Source organism: Sminthopsis crassicaudata, chromosome 6 (genome assembly GCF_048593235.1).
Source record: "Sminthopsis crassicaudata isolate SCR6 chromosome 6, ASM4859323v1, whole genome shotgun sequence".
NCBI classification, from domain to species: domain Eukaryota; kingdom Metazoa; phylum Chordata; class Mammalia; order Dasyuromorphia; family Dasyuridae; genus Sminthopsis; species Sminthopsis crassicaudata.
In genome coordinates this window covers 64,053,092-64,079,563 of record NC_133622.1, presented here as the reverse complement: position 1 = coordinate 64,079,563, position 26,472 = coordinate 64,053,092, and the positions used below count along the sequence as shown (strand labels likewise).

The window sequence follows — 26,472 nt, the reverse complement described above, 5'->3', positions numbered from 1 at the left end:
TTTTTTTTTTTTTTTTTTTTTTTGATGAGGCAACTGAGGTTAAGTGATTTGCCCAGGGGCAAACAGCCAGGAAGTGTTAAGTGTCTGAGGCTAGATTTGAACTCAAGTCCTCCTGACTTCAGGGCTGGTGCTTTATTTACGACACCAAACTAGTTGCCCCTTGACTATTAATTTCGAATACTTTCCTTTTCCCCTCCTCAGCCCAAAGCTCAATTCCTAGGAACCTGGATTCTAATTAGAATTTTCTAACTGTCCTCAAGAAGACACTTTTATACCTCAACAGTTCCTAACTGCTCTGTTCCTGAATAGAGATAATCACAAAAACATCTCTGCAATGCTTTCTCCTACTGTTTAGTTATTCTATCTCAAATATCCTCCCTCTCTTTCTGGTTCCCATGAGTAAACATATAAGAATCCCTTATTTCCTCTCATTTCTTGAATATCTGAATAAATGAGACAGTGGGTTGTTTCTGATTTCAATTTTGGTTCCCTGAATAAATGCCTCACTATATTTACTGATCACCTAGTTCATCTTGGTTTTTATCCAGGTCCATATACATAACCTTGGATGTTTGAAAATTATTCTCAATCCTTCCATCACCACCTCCATCACTATGCTAATTTGTGGTCTGCCCAGGATCTCAAATATTTATAGATCGTACAACTTGGTGGACATTAACAACAAAGTAACTGAGCCTGATAATCAAAATATGGAAGATATTGAAGATGTAGAAGAAGAACAAACCTGTGAAAACGCAGTCAACTTGTCTTTAGATAATGTGTATCCTCAAATGCTTAGAGCTTTTCAAAAAAATTGGGTGATTTAGGTGGAACATCTACTGGATAGATTGTAAGCTTACCAAACAAAAGTAATTGAGTAGTTTGAATGTTCTCAAAAACCTTCAGGTGAAAATGTACACAGATAGGAGCTAAGTTCCAGGAGGAATTTTACTCTTGAAAGGAAGCATGCAATTCTTTACCAGCTAATTTTTGGTAAAAGAACTAAAATCTTCAATGTAATTTATGAATCTAAAAAGTAAAAAGTGATTGGAAACAGATAACAAGGGGATTTCAGAAATGAAAGAGAAGACTAAACGTGAAGAGGTGAAAAAGGGTGAAGAAATAGATGAACCCTAAAAGAAGTTCAGAATTTGTTGTTTTTGTGTGTTTTGTTTTATTTTTTAAATGTTGATTTGCTTGGTGCTATGATTCAGAAACATTATGAATCTACCCTAAAGCACTTGAAAGAAATTAAAGTGAAATTTTTAGATGTTGCCAACGTGAGGATTACAGTTGAATTTTACTTTAAACCCAATGAATATCACAGACACGGTTTTGCGAAAGACAAATTGTATGAAGTCATGATTTTGATCACTTCAACTTTAATGGACCACAAATTATGAGTTGCGCAGGGTGTCAAGTAGATTGGGAATAAAGGGGAAAGTGTCACTTTGGAAACTACTAAGAAGAAAAAGAACACAAGAAGTGGGGACAGTTTGAAGTGTGATGAAAAGAATTCAATAATTCTTTCTTCAATTTATTTTCTCCTGAATTTCCTGAGAGTAGAAGCTATTCCAGCTACAGACTTCAAAATTGGTCACATCTTATATGCAGGTATGCTCCAAAGAAGACAATTCTACTCCACCAGAGAAACTATTCAAATAATAATGATGATTATGACAAAGATGATGAAGAGAATGATGATGAGAAATGGGAGAAAAAAGGTGATCAGGAAAAATAATCCAAAATCTACCTGGAGAAAAGTCCAAATCCAACTGAGTACAAAGAGCCATGAACAATATATACACAACCAGATTAATTTATGCTTTATATTTTCTTGGTAGAATCAAGTAAACAATATTTATTGAAAAATGAAAATAAATTCTAGGGGTCTAGGCTAGAAGGTGGTGTGAAGGCAGGAAGCTGTTCCAGCTTTTTCAGTTTCCCTCAAAAAACACATGAAACTGAGCTTCTAAATAGTATGACAGAATGAAACCATTCTCCAGCATTAGTCTGTCTTAGAAAGACTTCAAGAAAGATCAGTTTAATTGGAGAGAAAGGGTGCTCAGCCCAGCTAAGGCAGTGTCTTGAAAAGTCAATGAGAAGACCTTAATCACAGTAGATCAGCACCTGAGATTCTCAGTCCTGGTTCAATAGCAAAGCAGACTAGAGTAGCAACCACCTGAGATTCTCAGTCCTGGCTCAATAGCAAAACAAACCAGAGTAGCAGCCACCAATCTCAATACAGAAGGCTACTCCAGAAAATCAGGCTGTTACATGCAGAGAGAAGATAGGGATACTCACTGCTATAAGGAAGGCAATAAATACAAGGGATCCCCGGGAAAATTTTGAGCCTGGAAAACCAGGCTATTGCCTGTAGGGAATGAGTACAGCTTCCCCCTGCTTTGAGCAAGACAGCAAGCACAAAGGACTCTCTGCTCAAAGCCAAAATTCACAATTGCACAGGAAGCTTGGGACAATGACTCCTGAATCCCAGGAGCAAAGCTCAACTATAAATATCACAAAATAAGAAAAAAGAATGGGAGGACAGAGCCAAGATGGCAGAGAATTGACACATATCAATGAGACCTCCTCCAAGCTTCCCTCAGATTAAGCCTCTGAACTGGTTTTGGAATAATAGAACCTACAAATATTTGGAGTACAACAAATTTCCAGAAGAAGATACTTTGGAAGAACTTCATAAAAGGTCTGTTTCAATTGGGCAGGGGAGAGATTGATGAGCCCAGATCACAGCTCAGTGTGACAGTGCAGAAAGCCAGGGATTTGCTATGTCCATGAATCCAAAAATCTAATGCAAGGCTTCTTAGGCTGCTCTGCCTTGGTTGCAAACGTAGTGGTTCAGCAGATTTGCTGCAAGACACTCAAAAGCAAATTTAAAAGGTAAATTGTGAGCCACTGAGCCCTGGAAGAACTAGGACCTAGTCATGCTTACCCTAAAGTGGCTGTCTTTCCTTTGGCTTAAGAGCAGACCTCAAACTTTAAAAAATGAGCAAAAAAAAAAAAAAAATAGAACTCTAACCATACACAGCTTTTATGGAGAAAGAGAAGAACATATTTCAAACCCTGAGGATCCTAAAGGTAAATCAACTCCAGATGAAGCCCCAAAAGGTGATATGAGTTGGTCCTTATTTCATAAGACTCTCTTGGAAGAATTCTAAAAAAAAATAAAGAGAGTTAAAGGAAAAATGGTGAAAGAAAATGGGATTTTTGCAAGAGAGTATGGGGGGAAAAAACCCAAAAAACTAGAAATTATCTGAGGAAAATTGAAAAAAAATAGATCTGATGAAATGGAAAAAGCACATAGCTCCTTACAAAATAAATATGAAAAAGAAACCAATTCTTGAAAAACAATTTCTGAAATGCAAAAAAAAAAAAAATGCAATAAGACATCAATTGGCCAAATGCAAAAGGAGATTAGAAAGCTAATTGGAGAAAATAATTCAGAAAAAATTAGAATGGAAGTCATTAGAATGACTCAATATGACTTCAAGAATCAAACACTCCCCCCCCCCCCCCGAAATGAAAAAAAAGTAGAAGAAAATATAAATCCTCTCACAAGAGGAAATCTATTCTGGGTTGGATCTCCAACAGCCACATTCAGATGGCTATGGTGTATTCATATAATACCTCATAAAATAAATTCATAAAATACCTCAATGGAAAAACAACTGACTTGGAAAATAGAATTAGCAAGTAAAACAGCCATTGAAGGAAAACTCAAGGAACATCGCAGCTAAATTTCAAAATGATCAAATCAGAGAGAAAATATTACAAACAGCGAAAAGGGAACAATTCGAATATTGAAGAGCCATAATTAGTATTACCCAGGATCTACATAGGTTCTAGGACATCCAGGCAGTTTTCCTTGATTATTTCCTGAAAGAGGATGTCTAGGATTTTTTTTTTTTTTCATCATGGATTTCAATTAGTCTCTCTATTCCTTTCCACCGTCCCTTCCTACTTCCCTATAGGGTGAAACAAGCTTATCTGTGAAGCTAAATGGATCTGATATTTTCTCTTTGAGCCAAATCTGATGAAAGTAAGATTCACACAATGCTCATCCCTCTCCTGTCTTTCCTTCATTTGCAATAGGTCTTTTTGATTCCTCATGAGATGTAACTTACCCCATTTTAACTCCATTTTCCTCTTCTTCCAGTAGAATCACCTTTCTTCCTCTAATTTCTATTTTAAATCTTCACAATAAAATCACATTATACCTGCACCCTCTAAGTATACCCATAACAGAGATACAGATCTCAAGATTTAGATATATCATCTTCCCATAAAGGGATATAAACTTTTTTAACTGCTAAAAGAAAGTTATTTTGTTCTTTCCTTTTTACCTTTTTATGCTTCTCTTGAATTCTGTATTTGAAGATCAAATTTTCTAGTCATCTCTGGTCTTTTCATCAGAAATAGATGAAATTCATCTGTTTCACTAAATATCCATCTTTTCCCCTGAAAGATGATGCTCAATTTTGCTGGATAATTGATTCTTGGCTACAGTCTAAGTTCCTTTGCTTTTTGGAATATCAGATTTCATGCCCTTTGATCTTTTAAAGTGGAAATACTAAACATATATGCACCAAGTGGTATAGCATCCAAATTCCTAGAAGAGAAGTTGAGAACTGCAAGAAGAATTATAGAGCAAAACTATATTAGTGGGGGATCCAACCTTGCTTTTGCAGAACTAGATTAATCAAACCACAAAATAAATAAGAAATAAGTTGAGGATATAAATAGAATCCTAGAAAAGTTAGAGTTGATAAACCATTGCAGAAGATTAAAAGGTAAAAGAAAGAGAAACACTTTTTTCTTGGCAGCACATGGAACCTATACAAAAATTGACCATGTATTAGGGCATGAAAAGCTCAAAATCAAAAGCAGAATTAAAGAAATAGTAAATGTATTTTTCTCAGATCATGATGCAATAAAAAATAAATGCAATAAAACCAAGGGGAAAATAGACCAAAAAGTAATTGAGAAATAAATAGTATAATGCTTAAAAGAATGAGTGGGTGAAAGAACAAATAATAAACACAAACAATAATTTCATACAAGAGAATGACAATAATGAGACAACATACCAAAATCTGTGGGATGTAGTCAAAGTAGTTATTAGGGGAAATTTATATCTCTAGATTATTACTTGCAAAAAATAGAGAAAGAGAAGATGAATTACTTGAGTGCACCAGTGAAAAAGCTAGAAAAAGAACTAATTAAAAACTCCCAATTAAATATAAAATTTGAAATTATGAAAATAAAATGAAAGTTAATAAAATTGAAAGTAAGAAAACTATTGAATCAATAAAACTAAGAATTGGTCTTATGAAAAAAAAAAACAACAAAATAGATAAATCTTTAATTTGATTAGGAAAAAGAAAGAAGAAAGTCAAATGTTTACTCTCAAAAATGAAAAGGGAGAACTTTCCACCAATGAAGAGGAAATTAAAGCAATAATTAGGATTATTATGCATAACTATATGTCAAGAAATATGATTAAGAGAATTGGAGGAATATCTACAAAAATATTGATTGCCCAGATTAACAGAAAAGGAAATAAATTACTTTAAAAGTCCCATTTTAGAAAAATAAATTTTTACAAAAGGTATTATTCAACTTGCTAAGAAAAATCTGCATAGCCAGATGGATTTACATATGAATTCTACCAAACACTTAAAGAATAATTAATTCCAATACTATACAAATTATTTGAAAAAAAAAACAACAGAAAAAGAAGGAGTCCTACCAAATTCCTTTTATGAGACAGGTATGATGCTAAACCAGGTAGAGTGAAAAGAGAGAAAGAAAATTGTAGATCAATTTCCCTAATGAATATTGATGCAAAAATCTTAAATAAAATATTAGCAAAATGATTATTGAAAGTCATCCTCACAATAATATACTATGATCAAGTAGGATATACATAGGATGATACAGGGCTGGTTCAATATGAGGAAAACTATTTGCATTATTGACAATATCAATAACCAAACTAATAAAATCATATTATTATCTCAATAGATGCAGAAAATGCATTTGATAAAATACAATACCCATTTCTATTAAAAACACTAGAGAGTTTAACAATAAATAGAGTTTTCTTTAAAATGATCAGTAGCATCTATTTAAAATCATCAGTAAGTATCATATGTAATTGGGACAAACTAGAACCATTTCCAGAAAGATCAGAAGTGAAACAAGTTTGCCCACTATAGCCATTACTATTGAATATTGTGTTAGAACTGTTAGCTTTGGCAACAAGAGAAGAAAAGGAGATTAAAGGAATTAGAGTAGGTGAGGAAATCAAATCATCACTCTTTGCAGAAGATATGATGATATTCTTAGATAACCCTAGAGCATTAACTAAAACCAATAGGAAACAATTCCCAATTTTAGCAGAGTGGCAGGATATAAAATAAATCTACATAAATCATCAGCATTTTTTTATATATTACCAACAAAGTCCATCGACAAGATATACAAAGAAAAATTCCATTTAAAATAACTGTTGATAATATAAAATATTGGGAGTCTATCTGCCAAGGCAAAGTCAGAACTATACAAACACAACTACAAAACACTTTTCACATAAATAAAGTCAAATCCAATCAATTGGAAAAAGATCAAGTGCTCATGGATAGGCTGAGTAAATATAATAAAAATGACAACATGACCTAAATTAATCTATTTTACAGATCTAGAAAAAATAATAACAAAGTTCATCTGGAAGAACAAAAGGTCAAGAATTTCAAGGGAATTAATAAAAAAAAATAAAAATGCAAATGAAGGTGGTCTAGCCATACCAGATCTAAAATTATGTAACAAACCAGCAGTCATCAAAACCATTTGACATAGGCTATGAAATACAGTAGGCAATCAGTTGAATAGATTAGGTTCTCAGTACAAAATGTCAATGATTATAGCAATCTAGAGTTTGACAACCCCCAAAACCACAGCTTTTGGGATTAACAACTCACTATTTGACAAAAGCTGCTGGGAAAATTGGAAACTAGTATGGCAGAAACTAGACATTGACCCATACCTAACATCCTATAGCAAAATAGGATTGAAATAGGTTCATAATTTAGATACAGTGATATTATAAGCAAATTAGAAGAACAAAGAATAGTTTACCTTTCAGATCTATGGAAGAGAAAGGAATTTGTGACCAAATAAGAATTGGAATTCATTATTGATCATAAAATAGATAATTTTGATTATATTAAGTTTTAAAAGTTTTTGTTCAAACAAAATTAATGCAGACAAGATTAGAAGGGAAGCAATAAACTGGGAAAACATTTTTATATTCAAAGGTTCAGATAAAGACCTCATTTCTAAAATATATAGAGAACTGGCTCAAATTTATAAGAATTTAAGCCTTTATGCAATTGATGAATAGTCAATGCATAGGAACAAACCAACTTCAGATGAAGAAATTAAAACTATTTCTAGTCAAATGAAAAAGTGCCCTAAATCACTATTGATAAGAGAAAGGAAAATTAAGATAATTTTGAGGTACCACTACACACCTCTCAGATTGGCTAAAATGACAGGAAAAAATAATGATGAATATTGGAGGGGATATGGGAAAACTGAGACACTAATATATTACTGGTGGTGTTGTGATCTGATCCAACCATTCTGGAGAGCAATATGGAACTATGCCCAAAGGGCTATCAAACTGTGCATACCCTTTGATCCAGCAATGTCTCTACTGGGCTTATATCCCAAAGATATTTTAAAGGAGGGAAAGGGATTCACATGTGCAAAAATGTCTGTGGCAGTCCTTTTTGTTATGGCAAGAAACTGGAAACTGATTGGATTCCCATCAGTTTGAAAATGGCTGAATAAGTTATCATATATGAATGTTATAGAATATTTTTGTTCTATAAGAAATGATCAGCAGGATGATTTCAGAAAGGCTTGGAGAGACTTATATGAAGTGATGCTATGTGAAATGAGCAGAACCAGGAGATCATTGTACACAGCAATAACCAGATTATATGTATTAGGGCATAAAAATCTTACAATCAAAGGAAGGCATACATAGTAAATGTTTCCTTTTCAGACCACAATGCAATAAAAAATATATTCAATAAAGGGCCAAAGAAAAACAGACTAAAAACCATTAAAAATTAAATAATCTAGTTCTAAAGAATGAATGGATCAAACAGCAAATCATAGAAATAATAATTTTATCCAAGAGAATGATAATAATGAGACAACATACCAACACTTGTAGGATACAGCCAAAACAATTCTTAGGGAAAATGTTATAACTCTAAATAATCAATAATATAAAGAGAAAATCAATGAATGAAAATATTGAATAACAATATTGTATTATAAATGTTTGTTTTAAAAATAAGAAAAAAGAAAAAGGAATTGGAATAGACAATGAGGAGGAAAACTGTCACTCTTTGCAGATGATATGATAGTATACTTAGAGAATTCTAGAGAATCATCCAAAATTTACTTGAAACTCTTAACAACGTTAGCACAGTTGAAGTCATCAACGTTTCATATGTCACTAATCAAGCCCAGCAGCAAGAGATAGAAAGAGAAATTTCATTTAAAATAACTGAAGACAAAATAAAATATCTGGATCTCTACCTGTGAAAACAAACCCACCAAATATATAAACACAATTACAAAACACTTTTCCACACAAATAAAGTCAGATTTTACAGATTAGAACAGTATCAATTGCTCGTGGGTAAGCCTAGCTAATATGATAAAATTACAATTTTATCTAAAGTAATCTACTTCTTCAGTGTCATCCCAATCACACTGCCAGAAAATTATTTTATACAGCTATAGAAAATAATAATAAAATTTATCTGGAAGAGCCAAAGCTAAATATTATTAGGGGAATTAGTGAGAAAAAATACAAAGAATAGTGGCCTTGCTGTACCAGGCCTAATTCTGTATAATAAAACACCAGTGATCAAAAACATATGGTTCAGGCTAAAAAAAAATAGTGGTAGATCAGTGGAATAAGTTAGTTATACATGATACAGTAATCAGTAACTACAGTAATCTAGAATTTGATAACCTCAAAACTCCAGCTTCTGGGATAAACACTATTTCATAAAAATTACTGGGAAAATTGGAAAATAATACATCTCGCATTCCATACCAAACCACATGGATACATGATTTAGGTGGAGAGGGTGACACTATAAGCAAATTAGGATAGCAAGGGATAGTTTCCCTATCAGATCTTTGGAGAAGGGAGGAATTTATGGCCAAAGAAGAACTAGAACACACTATAAAATGCAAAATGAATAACTTTGTAAACAAAATAACTTTGTTTACTAATAAAAGGTTTTGCACAAACAAAATCAACATAGCCAATATTAAAAGGGAAATCTTGGTTTTTTTATAGCCAGCATTTCTGATAAAGACCTCGTTTCTCATTTATGTGTCAAATTTATTTTGACAACAATATATTTTTTTATTTCCAAAATACATGCAAAAGATAGTTTTTAACATTCATCCTTGCAAAATCTTATATTCCAAATTTTTCTCCCTCCTTTTTCCTCACTTCCCTCTCCTAGACAGCATATATACAGTATATATTAAACATGTGCAATTTGTCTATATATATTTTCCAATATATATTAAATATGTGCAATTTGCCTATACATATTTTCACATTTATTGCACTGTACAAGAAAAATCAGATAAAAAAATGTCAATCAGATCAAGAAAAAAAATCAAGCAAACAACAAAAAAGGTAAAAATACCATGTTGTGATCAAATTTTCTTGAATCACCTCATTGTTGAAAACTCATTTTTGAAAAGAGACAAGTCCATCACAGTTGATCATCACATAATCTTATTGTTGCTGTTTACAATGTTCTCTTTGTCCTGCTCCTTTCACTTTGCATCAGTTCATGTCTCTCCAGATCATTTCTTGTAGACCAATAATATTGCATAACATTCCTATATCATAATTTATTCAGCCATTCTCCAACTTATGGGAATCCATTCAATCTCCAGTTCTTTGCCACTAAAAAAAAGGCTGCTAAAAACATTTTTACATGTTTAATATTATTTTCCTTTTTTAATAATCTTTTTGGGATTCAAGCCCAGTAGAGATACTGCTGGATCAAAGGGTATGCGAACCGTGTCAAATTTATAAGAATACAAATCATTCCCCAATTGATAAATGGTCAAAGGATATGAATAGTAAAAAGTAAAAAGTAAAGTTACCTATAGTCATATGAAAAAAATGTTCTAAATCACTATTGGTTAGAGAAATGCAAATTACAATAACTCTGAGATTGACTCTCACACCTCTCAGATTGCCTAAAATGACAGGAAAAGATAGTGATAAATGTTGGAAGGGATGTGGAAAAACTGGGATGTTAATGTATTGATGGTAGATTCTGGAAATCAATTGGGAACTATGGCCAAAGGGCTATCAAACTGTGCATACCCTTTGATCCAGCATACAGATCCATTCCTGGGTCTATATCATAAAGAAAACATAAAAGAAAAAAAAAAAAAGGACCAGCATGTGCAAAAGTGTTTGTAGCAGCTCTTTTTATGATAGCAAAGAATTGGAATATGAGAAGATATCCATCAATTGTGGAGTGGCTAAGTAAGTTATGATATGTAAAAGTAATGGGATATTATTGTTCTATAAAAATGATTTAGATAAAATGTTTTAGAAAAAACCTAAAAAATTTACATAAACTGCGATGATGAGCAAAAAAAAAAAAAAGCAGAACCAGAAATGCATTGTATATAGTAACAATAAGATTATGCAATGGTAAACTATGACAGATTTGTTTCTTCTCAGCAGTTCAGTGAAGCAAAGCAATCACAATAATCGTTGGATGGAAAATGCCATCCATATCCAGAGAGAGAACTATGGATACTGAATGTAAATCAACAATGCTATGTTCACTTTTTTCTGTTTATTTTACTTTATTCTTTATTTCTTCTATTTTTTCCTTTTTTCTGATTTTTCTCTCTCAGCATGACTCATAAGGAAATATGTTTTTAGAAACAAATTGCCATATACACCAAAAATTTTTGAAAAAAGAAAAAATAAACATTTAAGAACCAGTTTAAATCATAGATTGATTTTACCTAGCATATTAATGGGATAGTGTCTATTGGATATGTATAATGTAGTGAATCCTCTAATATATATATATATATATATATATATATATATATATATATATAGTTACATAGTTTAGTCCTTGTGAAGTCTTTTTTTCATGTAGCTATTGGATTACAACTGCAAAAGTTATTTAAAGTGGTCATTGAGATCAATAATCAATATTGATTTAGGGAATAAGGAAAAGGAAAGGAGAGAAGAGGAGAAAAGGGAGGGAAGGAGGGAGGGGAAGTGAGGGAAAGGAAGGAGAAGGAGGAGGGGGAGAGAGAAGGGAAGGAGAAAGGGAAGAAAGGAGGGTTGGGGGAAAGAGGAAGGGAAGGAGGGAAAGGAGGGTGGAAGGGAGGGAGGAGGGAAGGGAGGAAGGAAGTGAGGGAGGGAGGGATTGAGAGAGAGAAAGAAGGAGGGAAGAAGGGAAAAATGAAATAAAATCCTTCTGAAGAACCAACCAAAGTATTTTTAGCAGAGTGTTTGAATGGGTTTTAAATCTGCTTGTACTAGCTGTGCTTTCCTTACTGTAGTTTCCTTAAAACAAAATGCAGTGACTTTTTAACTCCTAGTTTAAAATATTTTGAAATTTGAATTGAGAATAGGTTAGTATACAATTAAGAATTTCCCATAATACAACATCTAATGTTTGTAACTATTTGTATATTGATTTTTAAATTTTAATGTGATATACTGATATATAAAAAACTTGGTCATCTTATCAAGAATGTTTACCATTGGGGTACCATCCTCCTATACTTGTATAACTATGTACATTCAAACAGAAAGATTTTTTTCCTTTTCTTAATGGCACTGTGGTTCACCAACTTAAAATCATCGTTTATATCACCATTTATAAGCCCATCTTAATTTTGTACATTTTAAAATAAATTACTAGAGTATTACTTCACAGTCTTTATTTGACAATTTGGAAGTCTACCCTTGAGATTTGGGACCTAATGGACATTATTTGGGAAAAAGTACTCCTGTATCTGCAAGTGTGAACAAACCAGCAGACAAAATTTTAAATTATAGCAAACCTTTAAGGATCATTACTCTTAAAATTAAATTTATTATGACTTGGCGATTGAAATTTGGGATAGAGTTCTATTCAAATTTCCTTGCTTAATATATGAGTATAGTGTAGATACATACTCCTATCTACTTATATATTTAAATATGGAGTATTATTTATTAACTTACTTCACAAGAATATTAAAACTTATTAAATATAAAAGTTGTTCTTGGTCAATAAAAGAAAGGAAAGGAATAAGGGAGGGACAGAGAAGGTGGGAAAAAGAGAGGGAGAGGGTGAGAAGAAGGAAGGAAGGAAGGAAGGGAGAGGGGGGAGGGAGAGGGGGGAGGAAGGAGGGAGAGGGGGAGGAAGGAGGGAAGAGGGGGAGGAAGGAGGGAGGGGGGAAGAAGGGAGGAGAGAGGAGGGAGAGGGGGAGGAGGGAGGGGAAGATGGAAGAACGAAGTGAAGGAAGTTAGAGAAGAAGGGAGGGAAGGAGGAAATGAAGAAGAGGGAAAAGGAAGGGGGAAGGAGGGAAGAAAGGAAAGAGGGAGGAGGGGGAGGAGAGAAAGGACATGAAGGGAAGAGAAAGAAAGGCGCTCTAGGGCCAAAACTAATTCAGTAAGTTCTTGTTCTCTTTAAGACTTTTCAGTGCAACCAATATAGGCTATCTCAGTGTGCTTTTCTCAAAGGCCCAAAAAGATTTCTGTACCTTTGCAGTACTTTCCTGTGTTTCAAAAATGTGCACAAAATGTTTCAGTCAGGTAATTGCATTGGTCTTTTCTGCAGTCTGTTCTGTGTTTTAAAGCTGCAGGAGCCAATTTTGCTGTCTTGCTTCTCCTGTAGTACTTATTAAGAGAATTAGATTGTGAGCTCCTTAGAAGCAAGAAATTACTTGTACCTATCTTAATATATATCCTGTGCTTTGTGCATAATTAGAGATTAATATTGTGAATAATTCTAGTATTCTTCAAATGACAACTCGGATGCTACCTGTTACATGGGGTACCCCCTTCTCTATCTTACTTCTTTGGAAATTGCATCCTCTCCTGCTACAGGGCTTTTTCATCCCTTTTGGGTCATAAATTCTGGCAGTTTAATGAAATGTGGACCAACCAATAGCACAAGTTGTATATGCTGAATACATGTGTTCTTATAATAGAATATGTGTGCTCTTTTAATATGAATTGAATTTGAATGTTGGTTGTTATTTTCCCAATTGTTTTTATTAGTTATGTCCAAGTCTTTGTGACCCCATTTGTCCATTTCTTGACAAACACACTAGAGTGATCCGCCATTTCCTTCTCCAATTCATTTGACAGATAAGGAACTTAGATAAACAGGGTTAAGTGACTCGGCCAGAGTCATAAAGTTTGTTAGTGTTTGTGGCTGACTTAATTCAGGGAGATGAGCTTTCCTGATTCTAAGTATGGTACTTTATCCATGGCATCTAGCACCTCCTCTCTCCCTTTCTATTCCCCCCTCCCCTTGACATATAGGGTTTTATTTGTGGGTACTAGATAAATTAATGCATGCAGACAATCCCCTAAAACTATAAAGAACAGAATAAATTCAGAACTGAAGTGTTAGAGTAAATTTTCTCATTTGGGAGTCCCTTACATCAATAAAATACCATCAGGTTTCTATCCCTATTATTGTAGATACAGTCTTGAAATACTAAATGTCTGTATATTTTCCTACATAGCAGACAAAAATTTTGCAGAAAGACTACTTAAATCATGTATTAGTAGTCTGAATAGAATGTTTGTAAGGCCTTCCTTATCAGAATTAAAATATTTACAAACAAATAAGAAATTTCAATGTGTTCACCAAAAGCAAACATGCAAAAATATGCAGTGCTCAAAAATACTTATGCACTTAAGAAGTATTGTTTCATGAGACAAAAAATTTTTCATTTTCAGACACATAAAAAGATAGAGAAAAAAAAATAGCATTCCATGGTAAAGATCTGGGGATTTATTATACAATTTTAAATACAATTACAATCTTAAAATATATTGTTTCAGCAGACCCAAATGTTTAATGTAGGCAAATCTCTCCTGAACTTTAACACTGACAATGTTAAACTGTCAGCAATGAATGTGAATGAGATACAGAAATGGACCTGCTATCCCACTGAAACTGATAATTTCTTCAGTGGTATGTACAGCTTTTAAACCTATTCCTAGCATGTCATACACAGGAATCTACCTAGCATGCTGGCTGGAGTCTTTCTTTTAGATTGACAGTTCTAGAACTTTTTGATCTCCAGGACAGTTTACTGCTCTTAAAAATTATGGAGCAGACTTTCATACTTCTGAATATCATAGAGGCCTAAAAAAAGCATTCTGTTTACATGAATTAAATTGATCCATATTTACTATATCAGAAATCACAGCTGAAATTTAAAAAAATATTAATTCACTTAAAATGACATTCATTTTAATACATGTTAACTTAATTTTTCATGAAAATTAACAATATTTTGTAAAACAAAAATACTAAGAAGAATGGCATTGTTCTTTTGGAAAATAAAGAAAAAAGAATCCTGTGAATTTTAAGGAAAGGTTTTTCTAAGATAAAAGTAACTTCTAAAACAAAGGAAACAGATAAAGGATTTGTATTTTACTTGCTTCCCTATTGATTTTGACAATATAAGCAAAATGATTCAATTTTTAAAAGATTCTATACATATTAGATATTTCCTGCTAACACCGGGAGTTTTGAGAAGACTGACCATAGAAAAAGAAGTATTTGCCAAAGGAATGAATCTGATCTTTAACTACATAGGTGACTATAATTAAAATCTATCAGAAACTCAATCTATATTCTTAAGAACAAATCCTTGTGATTTCAATATACTAATACATTTTTCTCTCAGTCTTTACTTTTTGACTTACAATCTTATAGAAGTCATGGTGGATCAAGTTCTCCAAGATCTCTCAAGGAATCCAAACTGGTAAACTCCCTCAAAAGCTTTACATGTTTTTCAAATCTCTTTAATGTCTTTCTTAATAGAAGACAGCTGGTTTCTCATACCTGCTTCTGTATTGGATCTGTTGCCACTTAAATCCAATCATACCAATATGTAGTTGGAAAGGGGGTAAAGATAGGATTTTAAAAGTACTATATAATTATATACTATATTAGTATATCCTATTAGGATAGGATTTTTAAAATACTATATTATTAAATATTATAAAATTAGTTTGACCTCACTGATACTCCATCCAAATGATCTTCAAAAACCCTACCACACTTTAAGAAATTCAGCTCTAAAACTCTTCTTTGTGCTGTTCCCCATAAAGAGGGAATCACCTAATATTTACATAGACTTTGCCACTATACCTTTTTCACTTCCACCAAGTAGAGCCTTGGCTTTCTTTCAGGCTCAGCAAGTGTTTTTTCTGATCTTCATCATCTTCTTGTATCCTCATGTGATAGTGACTACCAAATATTTTTTCCTCTTCCTCCATTACTCTGGAAGATGCTACTCTTCAATACTTCCCTCCCCCCCCCCCCACACACACAAGTGCACACAGGTTTCTTGACTTACTTGGCTTGTGGTATCCCTCCACTAAGCTGCATAAATGCAGGGACTTTTTAATTTTTCCTTTTTTCTTTTTTTGGTGTTTGGTTTGATTTCTCATTATAAAAACAGGGAATGCACCCGTGTTTCTACAGTTATTTCTCCTTTTGCATTCTGGAAATAAAACAGGTCTGCATCTGCCTGGAAACTTAGGGTCTCAAAGAGGTGCCTTGGATTTTTGGTAGGTGACTCTGCCAGTTTGATCCCAAACAGGTCTAAATGCTGACATCTATCTGTTATTCCAAACTGCTCCCTGGCACATGGTGGGCTCTTAATAATTTTTTTGTCGAATGGAAGAACAAAAGAATGAAGGGCACAGGAAATTAGGGGAAGAAAATCTCTCTAAACCAACACCGGCTCATTGATTCTTTTGAGAAGCTCGTTCCATAGTGGGCAAGTTTCTCCCAGCCCAGCCTTAGCCAGATGCAGCTGAGCGCGAGGGCTGAGGAGGAGGGGCTGCCAGGCTCGCGGATAGAGGGGTGGTTGGCCCCAGTCCCTTTCCCTCCCCCACAAGGGAGGGACAGGACTGTTTTGAGCCTCTTCTCCCGAGGAAGTGTATCCCAAGGGGAGAGGGCTTGCTGGCCAATCCGGCACTCCCAACTCATCCATGGCGGAAAGCAATTTCATGGAAGAGCTGGACCAATGGATAAAACAACTGCAAGAGTGTCAACTCCTCAAGGAGAAGCAGGTGCAGACTCTATGTGAGAAGGCTAAGGAAATCCTAATGAAAGAATCCAACGTTCAAGAGGTCTCTTGTCCCGTTACCGTCTGCGGTGACATCCACGGTCAATTTCAGGATCTTTTGGAAATCTTTAGGCTTAGTGGGAAATTACCGGACAAAAGCTACCTGTTTATGGGTGACTATGTTGACAGAGGCTTGAACTCGGTGGAGACTGTGACTTTTCTCATATCCTTAAAAGTACACTATCCAGAGTTCATTACCTTATTGAGAGGAAACCACGAGAGTCGAGATGTTACCCAAGTGTATGGTTTTTATGATGAATGTCAAAAAAAGTATGGAAATGCCAATGTCTGGAAATATTTTACAGACCTATTTGATTATCTCCCCATTACAGCTTTAGTTGACAGCCAGATATTTTGTGTCCATGGGGGTCTGTCTCCCTCCATAGATACCCTGGATCATATAAGAGCTTTGGATCGCTTTAAAGAAATCTCCATGAATGGACCAATGTGTGATCTATTATGGTCTGATCCAGTTGATTCCGGGGGATGGGGACCCTCTCCAAGAGGGGCTGGCCACACATTTGGACCAGAAATTTCTGAAATATTTAACCAGACCAATGGCCTTAAACTGATTTCCCGGGGTCACCAACTTGTCCAGGATGGTTACTTCTGGTGTCATAATAAAAAGGTGGTGACCATTTTCAGTGCACCCAATTATTGTTACCGTTTTGGGAATCGGGCTGCTATCATGGAACTGGATGATTCTTTAAAACACACCTTCCTACAATATGACCAAGCACCAGGAGGGAAGTGTCCTGACATCCCACTCCTACCTTATTCCTATAGAGAGCCTTGGGGAAAACCAAGGGTAAATATTGGGCAGTATTTTCAGAATTTTTTAAAAAAGTAAAGATAATCTTGTTCTGTGCATTGAGATGTGTCAGAATAAAATCCCATGCAGGGACAAAGTGGGCTACATTGATAATAATGATTAGTGAGCTAAAATTGAGGATGAAAAAACAACACTATATATTTTTTAAAATCAGTTCAATAACTTGCCTGTTATACATAGTTTTTGTAGTAACTTTTATTTTTTCTTTAGGACTGATCAAGCAGAAAAGGTAACGTTTTTGGCACTTATTAATTTGCAGAGTTTGTAGTGTTTGTCATATATTATAGACATTAGACTTTATTATTTTTATTTAAATTAACTTTCACTTGTCATATCACCCCTTTTATTAAAATATAGAAACTAATTTAACTAGTAAAATAACATGTTGAAGGGTCTCACCTCCATATCTTTTTGGCACTCTTATTTCAATAGTGTGGGTACCCCTATAAAGGCCACTTATCCATGAATGCCTAGTTCTGTGGTTTTTGTACATAATTTCTTTTAAATCATTTCCCAGGGATTCAATCAACATTCTAAGAGTTGGGCTTTCTTTACATCTCTCTCTCTTTTTTTTTTTCAGTCAATCAATAAACATTTAAGAGCCTACTAGATGCCAGACAATGTGCTAAGGGGATACAGAAAGAAGCAAAAGGTCTCAGAGTTTACAGTTTAATGGGAGAGAAAACACCCAAACAAATAGTTACAAAGCAGATACAAGATTAATAGATAATTGACAAATGAAGGTATTGGAATTAAGAGAAGTTGAAGAAGACTTCCCACAGAAGGTGGTAGATGCCTGTGAAATTAACAGGTTGTCTAAATGCTAGGAGGGAAAAGTACTGTCAAGAACACATAATATTTTTATTACATTATTTTGATATGTTTTAGAAGGGGAAGAAAGAATTTGAATGTTTCCTCTTCTTTTAAGTAAATATTTCTCAATCAGTTATAAATTATTTTCCAACTACAATGCTTTTTAAAATCGTTTTAAAATGTCTTATTTTATTACCATCTTTCTCTCAGTTGAAAACATTCTGAATATTTTCCACTTTCTGCTGGAGTCCTATTAAAAGTACAAATTATGAACACTGGGAAATAAGCATTTTTCTTTGATCTGGAAAGCTTTTTTTTTTTTCCTAGAAAATTATAATTTGTATTAGGTACTTAAAAAAAATGAACTTAGAATTTTTTTAAATTCCTATCTCTATAATAAAGGGTTTGAATTCCCTCAGCTGACAAAAAAAAAAAAAAAAAAGTATAAGGATATTGATTAATTGCTTTCCCTAATTTCAAGACCAGTACTCTATGCACCACCACCTTACCTAGCTGAAAACATGTAAACTTAAAAACATTGTTCATAAAAGTTTATGGATCAATGTGACTGTAATATGCAAATGGTTATGATCAACAGATCTGTTTGTAATGTCTCCAGTACACTTTATTGAATTCTAAATGATATTTTTAATTCTATATTCATGGTGGTTATTCATAATTTTTTATTGGGTTCAACTAAGAAAAATCTAATGACAATTTCTATCCTGCTATTATTACTTTGTAATTAATGTTCTGCAGATTATTATACAGTTAGATAAAATGATTGCAGTTTGTAACTGAATCAGGATGTTGGAATTAAAGTTCATGTTGCAAATATTATTATTATCATTATTATTATACAAGTAAAGCTACACTTCTGGGCTTTGCTTGATCAAGCTGACACAGTCCTAGGCAAGGATGCAAGCTGTTATCTGTCAGATTAGTTTTAAAGCTTTGATTTTTGAAAGGATGGCTTCAGCTGTTCCTGGTGCCAGGAAGTAAGTAGAAGGCATTGGACTTTTAGCAGAAATCATCAAACCAAGAAAGAGATAAAACTTTCAAATGCTAATGAATCAAAGCAACCTTTTATTGTCCCTCTTGGATTATATGGCGACAGCCATGCATAAGTCAAAGTCCCCCCCCCAAAAAAAAAAAAGAGGTTCCTTTTCAGTTTGGGGAGATTCAAACTTCTTACTGGCTCCAAGAGAATAACACTTTTCAGTAACTTCACCAATCATTAATCATGCTATAATTGATTTGTATTGTACTAACAAAGTCTGAAGATGCTATTTATAATAGGTTCCTTCCACTTAATGTTCAGGCATTGTAGTCAAATCTGATTTTGTTTTGAGGTTTTCTTGGCAATAATCCCAGAATAGTTTGCCATTTCCTTCTGTAACTCATTTTACAGATGAAAAAATTGAGGCAAACAGGGATAAGTGACTCACCCAGAGTCACACAGCTGGGAAGTCAAAGGACAGATTTGAACTCAGGAAAATTAGTTCTCCTGACTCCAGGCCTTACACTATTCACTGAACCACCTAGCTGCTCTACATTTCTACTGTTGCATTTTTACTGTAATAAAAGCTCTGAATCCCCATAACTATTGCATTGCTTTCTTACAACCCAGCTTGTAATTAATCACATGATATCAGAGCAGGGTTGTGAAAAAGGAAAATTTACTTATTATAGAGTAGCTGAATAAAATTAAGAAATGCATTCATAGCAAATACTATAAATTCCAATTTCCCAGAAAAATTCACCTCTCACACTTTTATCCCCAAGAGATATGAAGGCCTTGCTTCCCACGCCCTCATGCTGTCTTATTGGCATAATACTTAGAGTTTTGCATATGATGACTCATCCATCAGATGAAAATAGAAAAGGCACTGCATATCATTTTATGGATCCCAATCAATTCTCTTCATTTAATAGTTAATCTTGATACTGAATCCTAAATATTTTAAATGACTATAAGTGATATTTAATCTTTAAGAACCTTCAATATCTTCTGGAATAGAAGGGTGAGTTCTACTCAAGGAATCAATTTATTAAATCTTACATTACTAGGTACAGGGAGAAATGCCAGAAAACCAGAACAGAGAGTAACATAACACAAATCTAAAGCTAGGAATCCATTAACTTTGCAACCATTTTCTTTTCTTAACTTCTATTTCTTCCTCCTTTAACTCTTCCTCAGTCTAAGATGTCCTTATGGTATATGTTTGCATGTAGCTTTCTGGGAGGAGTAAGTGTATGTGCAGTCCCAAAGTCTTGGCAGACCTCTTGGCAGGTGAGAACACCTTACATTTATCAGTCCTATTGGAATTAATATTAAAAATTCACAATTACAGCATTACATAATTTGGGAGTTAGAAGGATTATCATTTGACATTTTGTTTGTTTAGTCATTCTCCAGTCTTATCTGATTCTTCATGACTCACTTTGACATTTTCTTGACAAAGATTCTAGTAAGATTTACCATTTCCTTCTCTAGTTCATTTTTACAGATAAGGCAAGTGAGGCAAACAGGGTTAAGTGAGTTGCCCTAGGATCATACACTTAGTAAATGTCAGAATTAGGTCTTCCTAATTCTACACCCAGCATTCTGTTTACTGCACTACCTCGAAACCTGATTAATCATCTACTTCAAATCATATTCCAAAAGAATCCCCACTATAAAAAACAGAAATGGTGGTACAATCCTTATTGAATATCTCCAACTTGAGAATGGGGAGGAGGGGACAAAGAACTCATCTGTAGAGGCAGCTCATTCCACTTTTAAAAACTTTGTAAGGGTATTGTATTTTAATGGCACTTCAATTTTTATAAAGCAAGTTATTCACAACAATCCTAGATGTTACAGGATAATCTTGTATAATAATTCTATGTGGGTAATAGTAAATTAGTCTAAGAAAAGTGATTTGTTCATGGTCACACAGCTATAGGTTTCCCTGGGAATTAAAACTGATCTTAAAATCTTATTATCAAAGTCAGAACTGAAATTCAAACATTTGTCTCAGAATTACAACTTCATCGCAATTGTGAGATAATTAGTAGGTACATATGGGTACATTTTACTTAAAATGATAATTTATTTGATTTTAACAACTGACCACAAGTGAAATTTGATTGTGTTGAATTATTCTTTCTATTGCATCTTGGAGTTTACTGGCTAGATTTCTTTCTTAAGCCTCATGCCTTAAACTAAAACCAATTTGATTCTCATTGGCTACCAATAGATCCTAAGCCAAACTCCATTTGGTCATTGTTTGGGTTCTGATAGATTCAGATCAAATATAAATAGCAATCTTTAATGCTTTGGTCAGAAATGTTGAGGTTTTCCTCCCAGATTCATTCATTCATCCATTTATTTAGATTTTTTGGACTACATGAAAGAGGAGATTCTTTGCCTTAATTGCTGCCCAACCTTAGTTACTGAATGGATGCAGCTTCAGTCAAAGTGAGATCTATTGAAGACCTTAGCTTCAAAAGGCAAAGGACTCCCATTTCATGCAATTTCATCTTCAGTCATCTTGATCTTTATCTTGCCACTGGACCCAGATGACTCTGGAGGGGAAGTGAGGCAAATGAATTTGCACAGCCCCCCTCACTCAAATCCAACTCACTTGCATGTCATGGTATCACCCCCTGATATCAATAGTCCTCTTCCAGAGCAAAGAACAAACAACAGTAACCATGCACATATTTCTGAAAAACTTCAAACCACCTTAGTGAAAGACTATATCAGTATCAGTTATAATGGAAGGTAGATAAATCACAGGTATAAGACCCCTAATGATCATTACAATTTATAGAGGGCATTTCTGGTTAATTTGGTCCTTTTCTTTTTTTTTTTTTTCTCAATAGTATTTAAAATCTCCAAATAATGTAAAGATAGTTTTTTAAAAGACTTTGTATTTCCAATAACAATATTTTGTGATGATCAACCATGATCTTTTTGACAATGAAGTGATTCAAGGAATTTCCATTAGACTTGTGACAAATCCATATTCACAGAGATAACTTTGGAGAATGAATATAGATCAAAGCATTGTATTTTCATTTTTTTGTAGTTTGTTTTCCTTCCTCATGTTTTTTTTTCCTTTCAATATATATATATATATATATTTGCTCAACATGATGGGTATGGAAATATGGTTAGAAGGATTGAACACATTTAACTTAAATCAGATTGCTTGCTGTCTTAGGAAAAGGAAGGCAGAAGAGAGGGACAAAAATTGGGAACACAAGGTTTTGCGAAGGTGAATGTTGAAAACTATCTTTGAATGTATTTGGAAAAATTAAAATACCATTAAAATAAACTTTAAAAATGCAAAAAAAAAGACTTTGTGTTCCAAAATTTTCTCTCTCCCTCTCTTTTTCTTTTCCCTTTTCTGATATAGGTCAATCACATATAATTATTTTAAATATATTTCCAAATCTGTCATGTTGTGCAAGGAAAATAATAAAAAAGGGAGCAAAACATGGGAAAGGAAAAACAAACAAAAAGGTGAAAATACTGTTTCCATTCACATTCAGTCTGCTTAGTCTAGAGATGGATAGCATTTTCTATTCCATGTCTATTGTAATTGTCTTGGACCACTGCATTGCTGAGAAGAGCCAAGTCCATCACAGTTGATCATCACATAATCTTTCTATTACTGTGTACAACATTCCCCAATTTCTGCTTATTTCATTCAGGATCAGTTCATATAAGTATTTCTGGGCTTTTCATTCTCATGAAATCATTAGCAATGAGATTGAAGATATATGAATATGCAAACAGGAGATACTGAGAAATATGCGAATAAATTTTGATGAGGAGGCTGTGTGACGAAATGGAGAAAGCACTAGTGTTAGAGTTAAAGAATCTGGATTTGATGCTTACTCCTGACATCCCCTGATAGCATGACCAGGGTGGTCAATTATTCTCTTCCTGACTCAATTTCCTTATTTCTAAGATGAGAAACTTGGACTAGATAACCTATGAGATCTTTTCTGACACTAGATTTAGGATCCTATGATATCACAGTGCAATGAAATTGTATTGATTCATAATAGATGATGAATATGACATTTTCAAAGAAATATGGAAAGACATATTTACAGGAATTGATCAAAGTGACTAGAGTCAGGAAGACAATGTACATAATTATCATAACCATGTGAAGGGAAAAGAATTCATAGTACTGGCTATAGCATTAACCAATCATAGTTTTATGATTAAATATATCTTACACCTTTTCTTAGAGTGGGATGGATTAGAGGTATAGAATTAGACACTCTCATAGATGGAAATATCTTGATTTGTGTGCTGAATTGTTTTTTGTTCAGTTGTTTCAATCATGTCTATCTCTTCCTGAATCAATTTTAGAGTTTTCTTGGCAAAGACAAGAAAATGGTTTGCCATTTCCTTCTCCAGTGTATTTTGTAGATGAAGAAACTAAGGAAATGAGAGTTAACTGAATTGCCCAGGATCACATAGCTAGTAAGTGTTGAGGTCAGGCTTGAACTTAGGAACATCTATCTTCCTGACTCCAGACCAGGAGGGTCTATTCACTCTACCATGAAGCTGCTCCCTTACTCGACTATACATACTTGTTACAGGGACAGATTTCTGCTTGGTAGAAGAGGAAGTAGGGAGTGGATTAGAGGATAATGATAGATGTGGGAAAAAGTATTTTAAAAATTAAAAAACAATATATGACCTAGCACTTTTATACGAGGTGTTCTGAAAAGATGATTTTGCTCCTATAGAGATATATCATTAGAACTATAGAACAATGAACCTTGAGTCACAGTTATATTTTCTGAACAAATGTTTATGAAAATACAAAAATAATGTGATATTCCTATCAAAGATCTTTTACAAAACAAAGGTGGTATAAATATTAAAATAAACATTAAGGTTTTTTTTTTTTCAGATTTCTCAAGAAATATGAACATATATACACTTTGAGGGAAGTCGAGTTTTTTCAGTCATTTTTCAGTCTTGTCTGACTCTTCATGACCCCATTTGGGTTATTTTGGCCAAGATACTTGGAGTAGTTTGTTATTCTCTTCTCTAGTTCATTTAACAGATAAGTAAATTGAGACAAACTGGATTAAGTGATTTGCCAAGAGTCATACAGCTAATGAGTGTCTGAGTCTGGATTTGGACTCAAGAAGAGGAGTATTGCTGATTCTAAGTCCATGCTCTATTCACTGGAGTTTCAATTGAAAGTACTCAAATTGACTCAGTCAGCTGATACCATCATCTGATGATGATATATCTTCCAAATTATTCCTAAGTACATCATTGAGAAAGATACAAATGGAAGAAAGAAAAAGTCAAAAGTCTCATTTTTCTTGAATGATTAATAGACCACAAGATTGTTAAGTACAAAGCATGATGTTGTAATAAGGACCCTGGATTACAAATTAGAGCTTCTGGTTTTCAATTCTAGACTGCTAACAATACTCAGATGACTTTTATTTAAGTATATATGTATTTCTTTGTGATTTCTTCTATTAAATTAGAAGATCCTTAAGGCCAAGGGCTGTCTTTTGCCTCTTTTTTTGTATCTCCAACTTAGCACAAAGCCAGGCATTTACAAGGCATTTAAATAATTGTTTATTGATTGATTGATTATGTTTATTGTTGGGAATATGAAATAGAAGTACATTGAGCTACACATAGAATAAAGAAGACTTGGTTTCTAACTCTGCCTCTGACACATATTGTGCATGTGATTAAGGATAAATCAATTGGCAGAGCATTCAGGTGACTTACTAAGAATATAAATAGCAGAATAGCTGCTGATTTTAATTAGTAGAAAAAAATTCTTATTACCAATGATGTCACAGGCCAGACCCAGAATTTAAAAAACAACAACAACAACAACAAAAAAAAACACTATGATAAGTAAATGTGGGGAAAGCAGTGCCTTGAAACCACAGACAGAGGATTGAAGTAAGGGAAAATTGGGTTCAAGTCCCACCTTTTAACCTATATTAATTTTGTGATACTTTTAAGTCATTTCCCCCCTCAGTCCCCTGGGCTCTTTAAGAAGAGAATTAGTAACTTTAAGAATAGAAGGAGTTCCTTTACTGAGATTTTCTTACACTGAAAAATATTGTAGATCTGAAAAAAAAAAAAAAAAAAAACAACAACTATATATATATATCCTTAAAGAGATAATAGTATAACAAAGGAAATAATGAAAAAAAGACAAATTTTATCTCAAGAAGTAGGTGGAATAACAAAAATATTTAGCTTAATACCTGAAAAGATAGATGAAATAGAAATAATACTTTTGGATTTTGACAGAAAATTGAGGTAAAAGGGAGGGATGTATTCTGAAGGAATTTACACTGTGATATTTTCTGTTCCTGCCCCACCTTCACCTCCCCAATAAACACATTTTAAAAATAAACTATTTGGGATGCATGTTTGGGCCTTTATCCCAATTACTTTATTTTATTAATCTTAATATTCATTTATATATTTAAATATTTACATTCATATGTAATTTTTCTTAGTGCCAATGTGTTACAGTGGAGAGAAAGCAGTAGATTCAGGGGCAGCAAGATTAGGATTTAAATCTGCCTCTTGAAATTGCCAGTTGTGCTTCTAGGTACAAATCATTGAAGCTCCCTGGGCCTTGTACAACTCTCCTTCAGTCAGTCCTATTTATTAAGCTCTGGAGAAAAAAATCTGTTGAATCTTTTTGTTGTTGTTGTTTTTCTTCTTTTCGTTTTAGATGATGGTTTATTTAGTAGGTCATAGCAATATATGTTGGTAAAGGGAGGGATTTCCTTTATTAGAATTTCTACTTGTATGAAATGAAAACACAGATCCTTCATGTATATATAAGATTTGTTTTACTTTAAAAGAAAATTCTGTAAGAAAAACATTATCAGCTTTAGTAAAATTTGGACTTGCCTAGAATGATACACTTCTGAAAAGTAGTTACAATTTACCATTGCACTAATAAATAATATATATAATAGACTCGGGGAAAGCATGACCATAAAGCAAGTATGTATTTTTCTTTTATTCCACAGCAACTGTTTTTTGATGACTGGTGATATTTGGAATGTGGTAAAATAGCAATTGAAAAACAGCAAGGAAAAATTACACTGTTACAAATGCCAGAGCATTCGTTAATAAAACATTTTATTTCATTCTATTTGAAATTATGTTATTACTTATTAAAACCAATACTAAAGCCTTCTATTTGGGGGACATTTCTTAGCTATTGTTCATATTTATTAAATATGGCCACTTCAATAAAAAGAACCATTAAAATGATTTGAGCATCATTAGGAGTTAAATATCTAAAAGCTAGTCA

At 33.5% G+C, this 26,472-nt stretch overlaps 1 protein-coding gene across 1 annotated transcript; it reads left to right on the top strand.

Annotated features, from left to right (window-relative positions):
- Positions 1 to 16,264: 16,264 nt before the first annotated feature.
- LOC141547687 (serine/threonine-protein phosphatase 2A catalytic subunit beta isoform-like) lies at positions 16,265 to 26,246 on the top strand. The gene is made up of 2 exons (XM_074276162.1): positions 16,265 to 17,299; positions 26,186 to 26,246. Exons 1-2 carry the CDS (start codon positions 16,355 to 16,357, stop codon positions 26,207 to 26,209), a joined length of 969 nt encoding a protein of 322 aa, XP_074132263.1. The 5' UTR covers positions 16,265 to 16,354; the 3' UTR covers positions 26,210 to 26,246.
- The last annotated feature ends 226 nt before the right edge of the window (positions 26,247 to 26,472 follow it).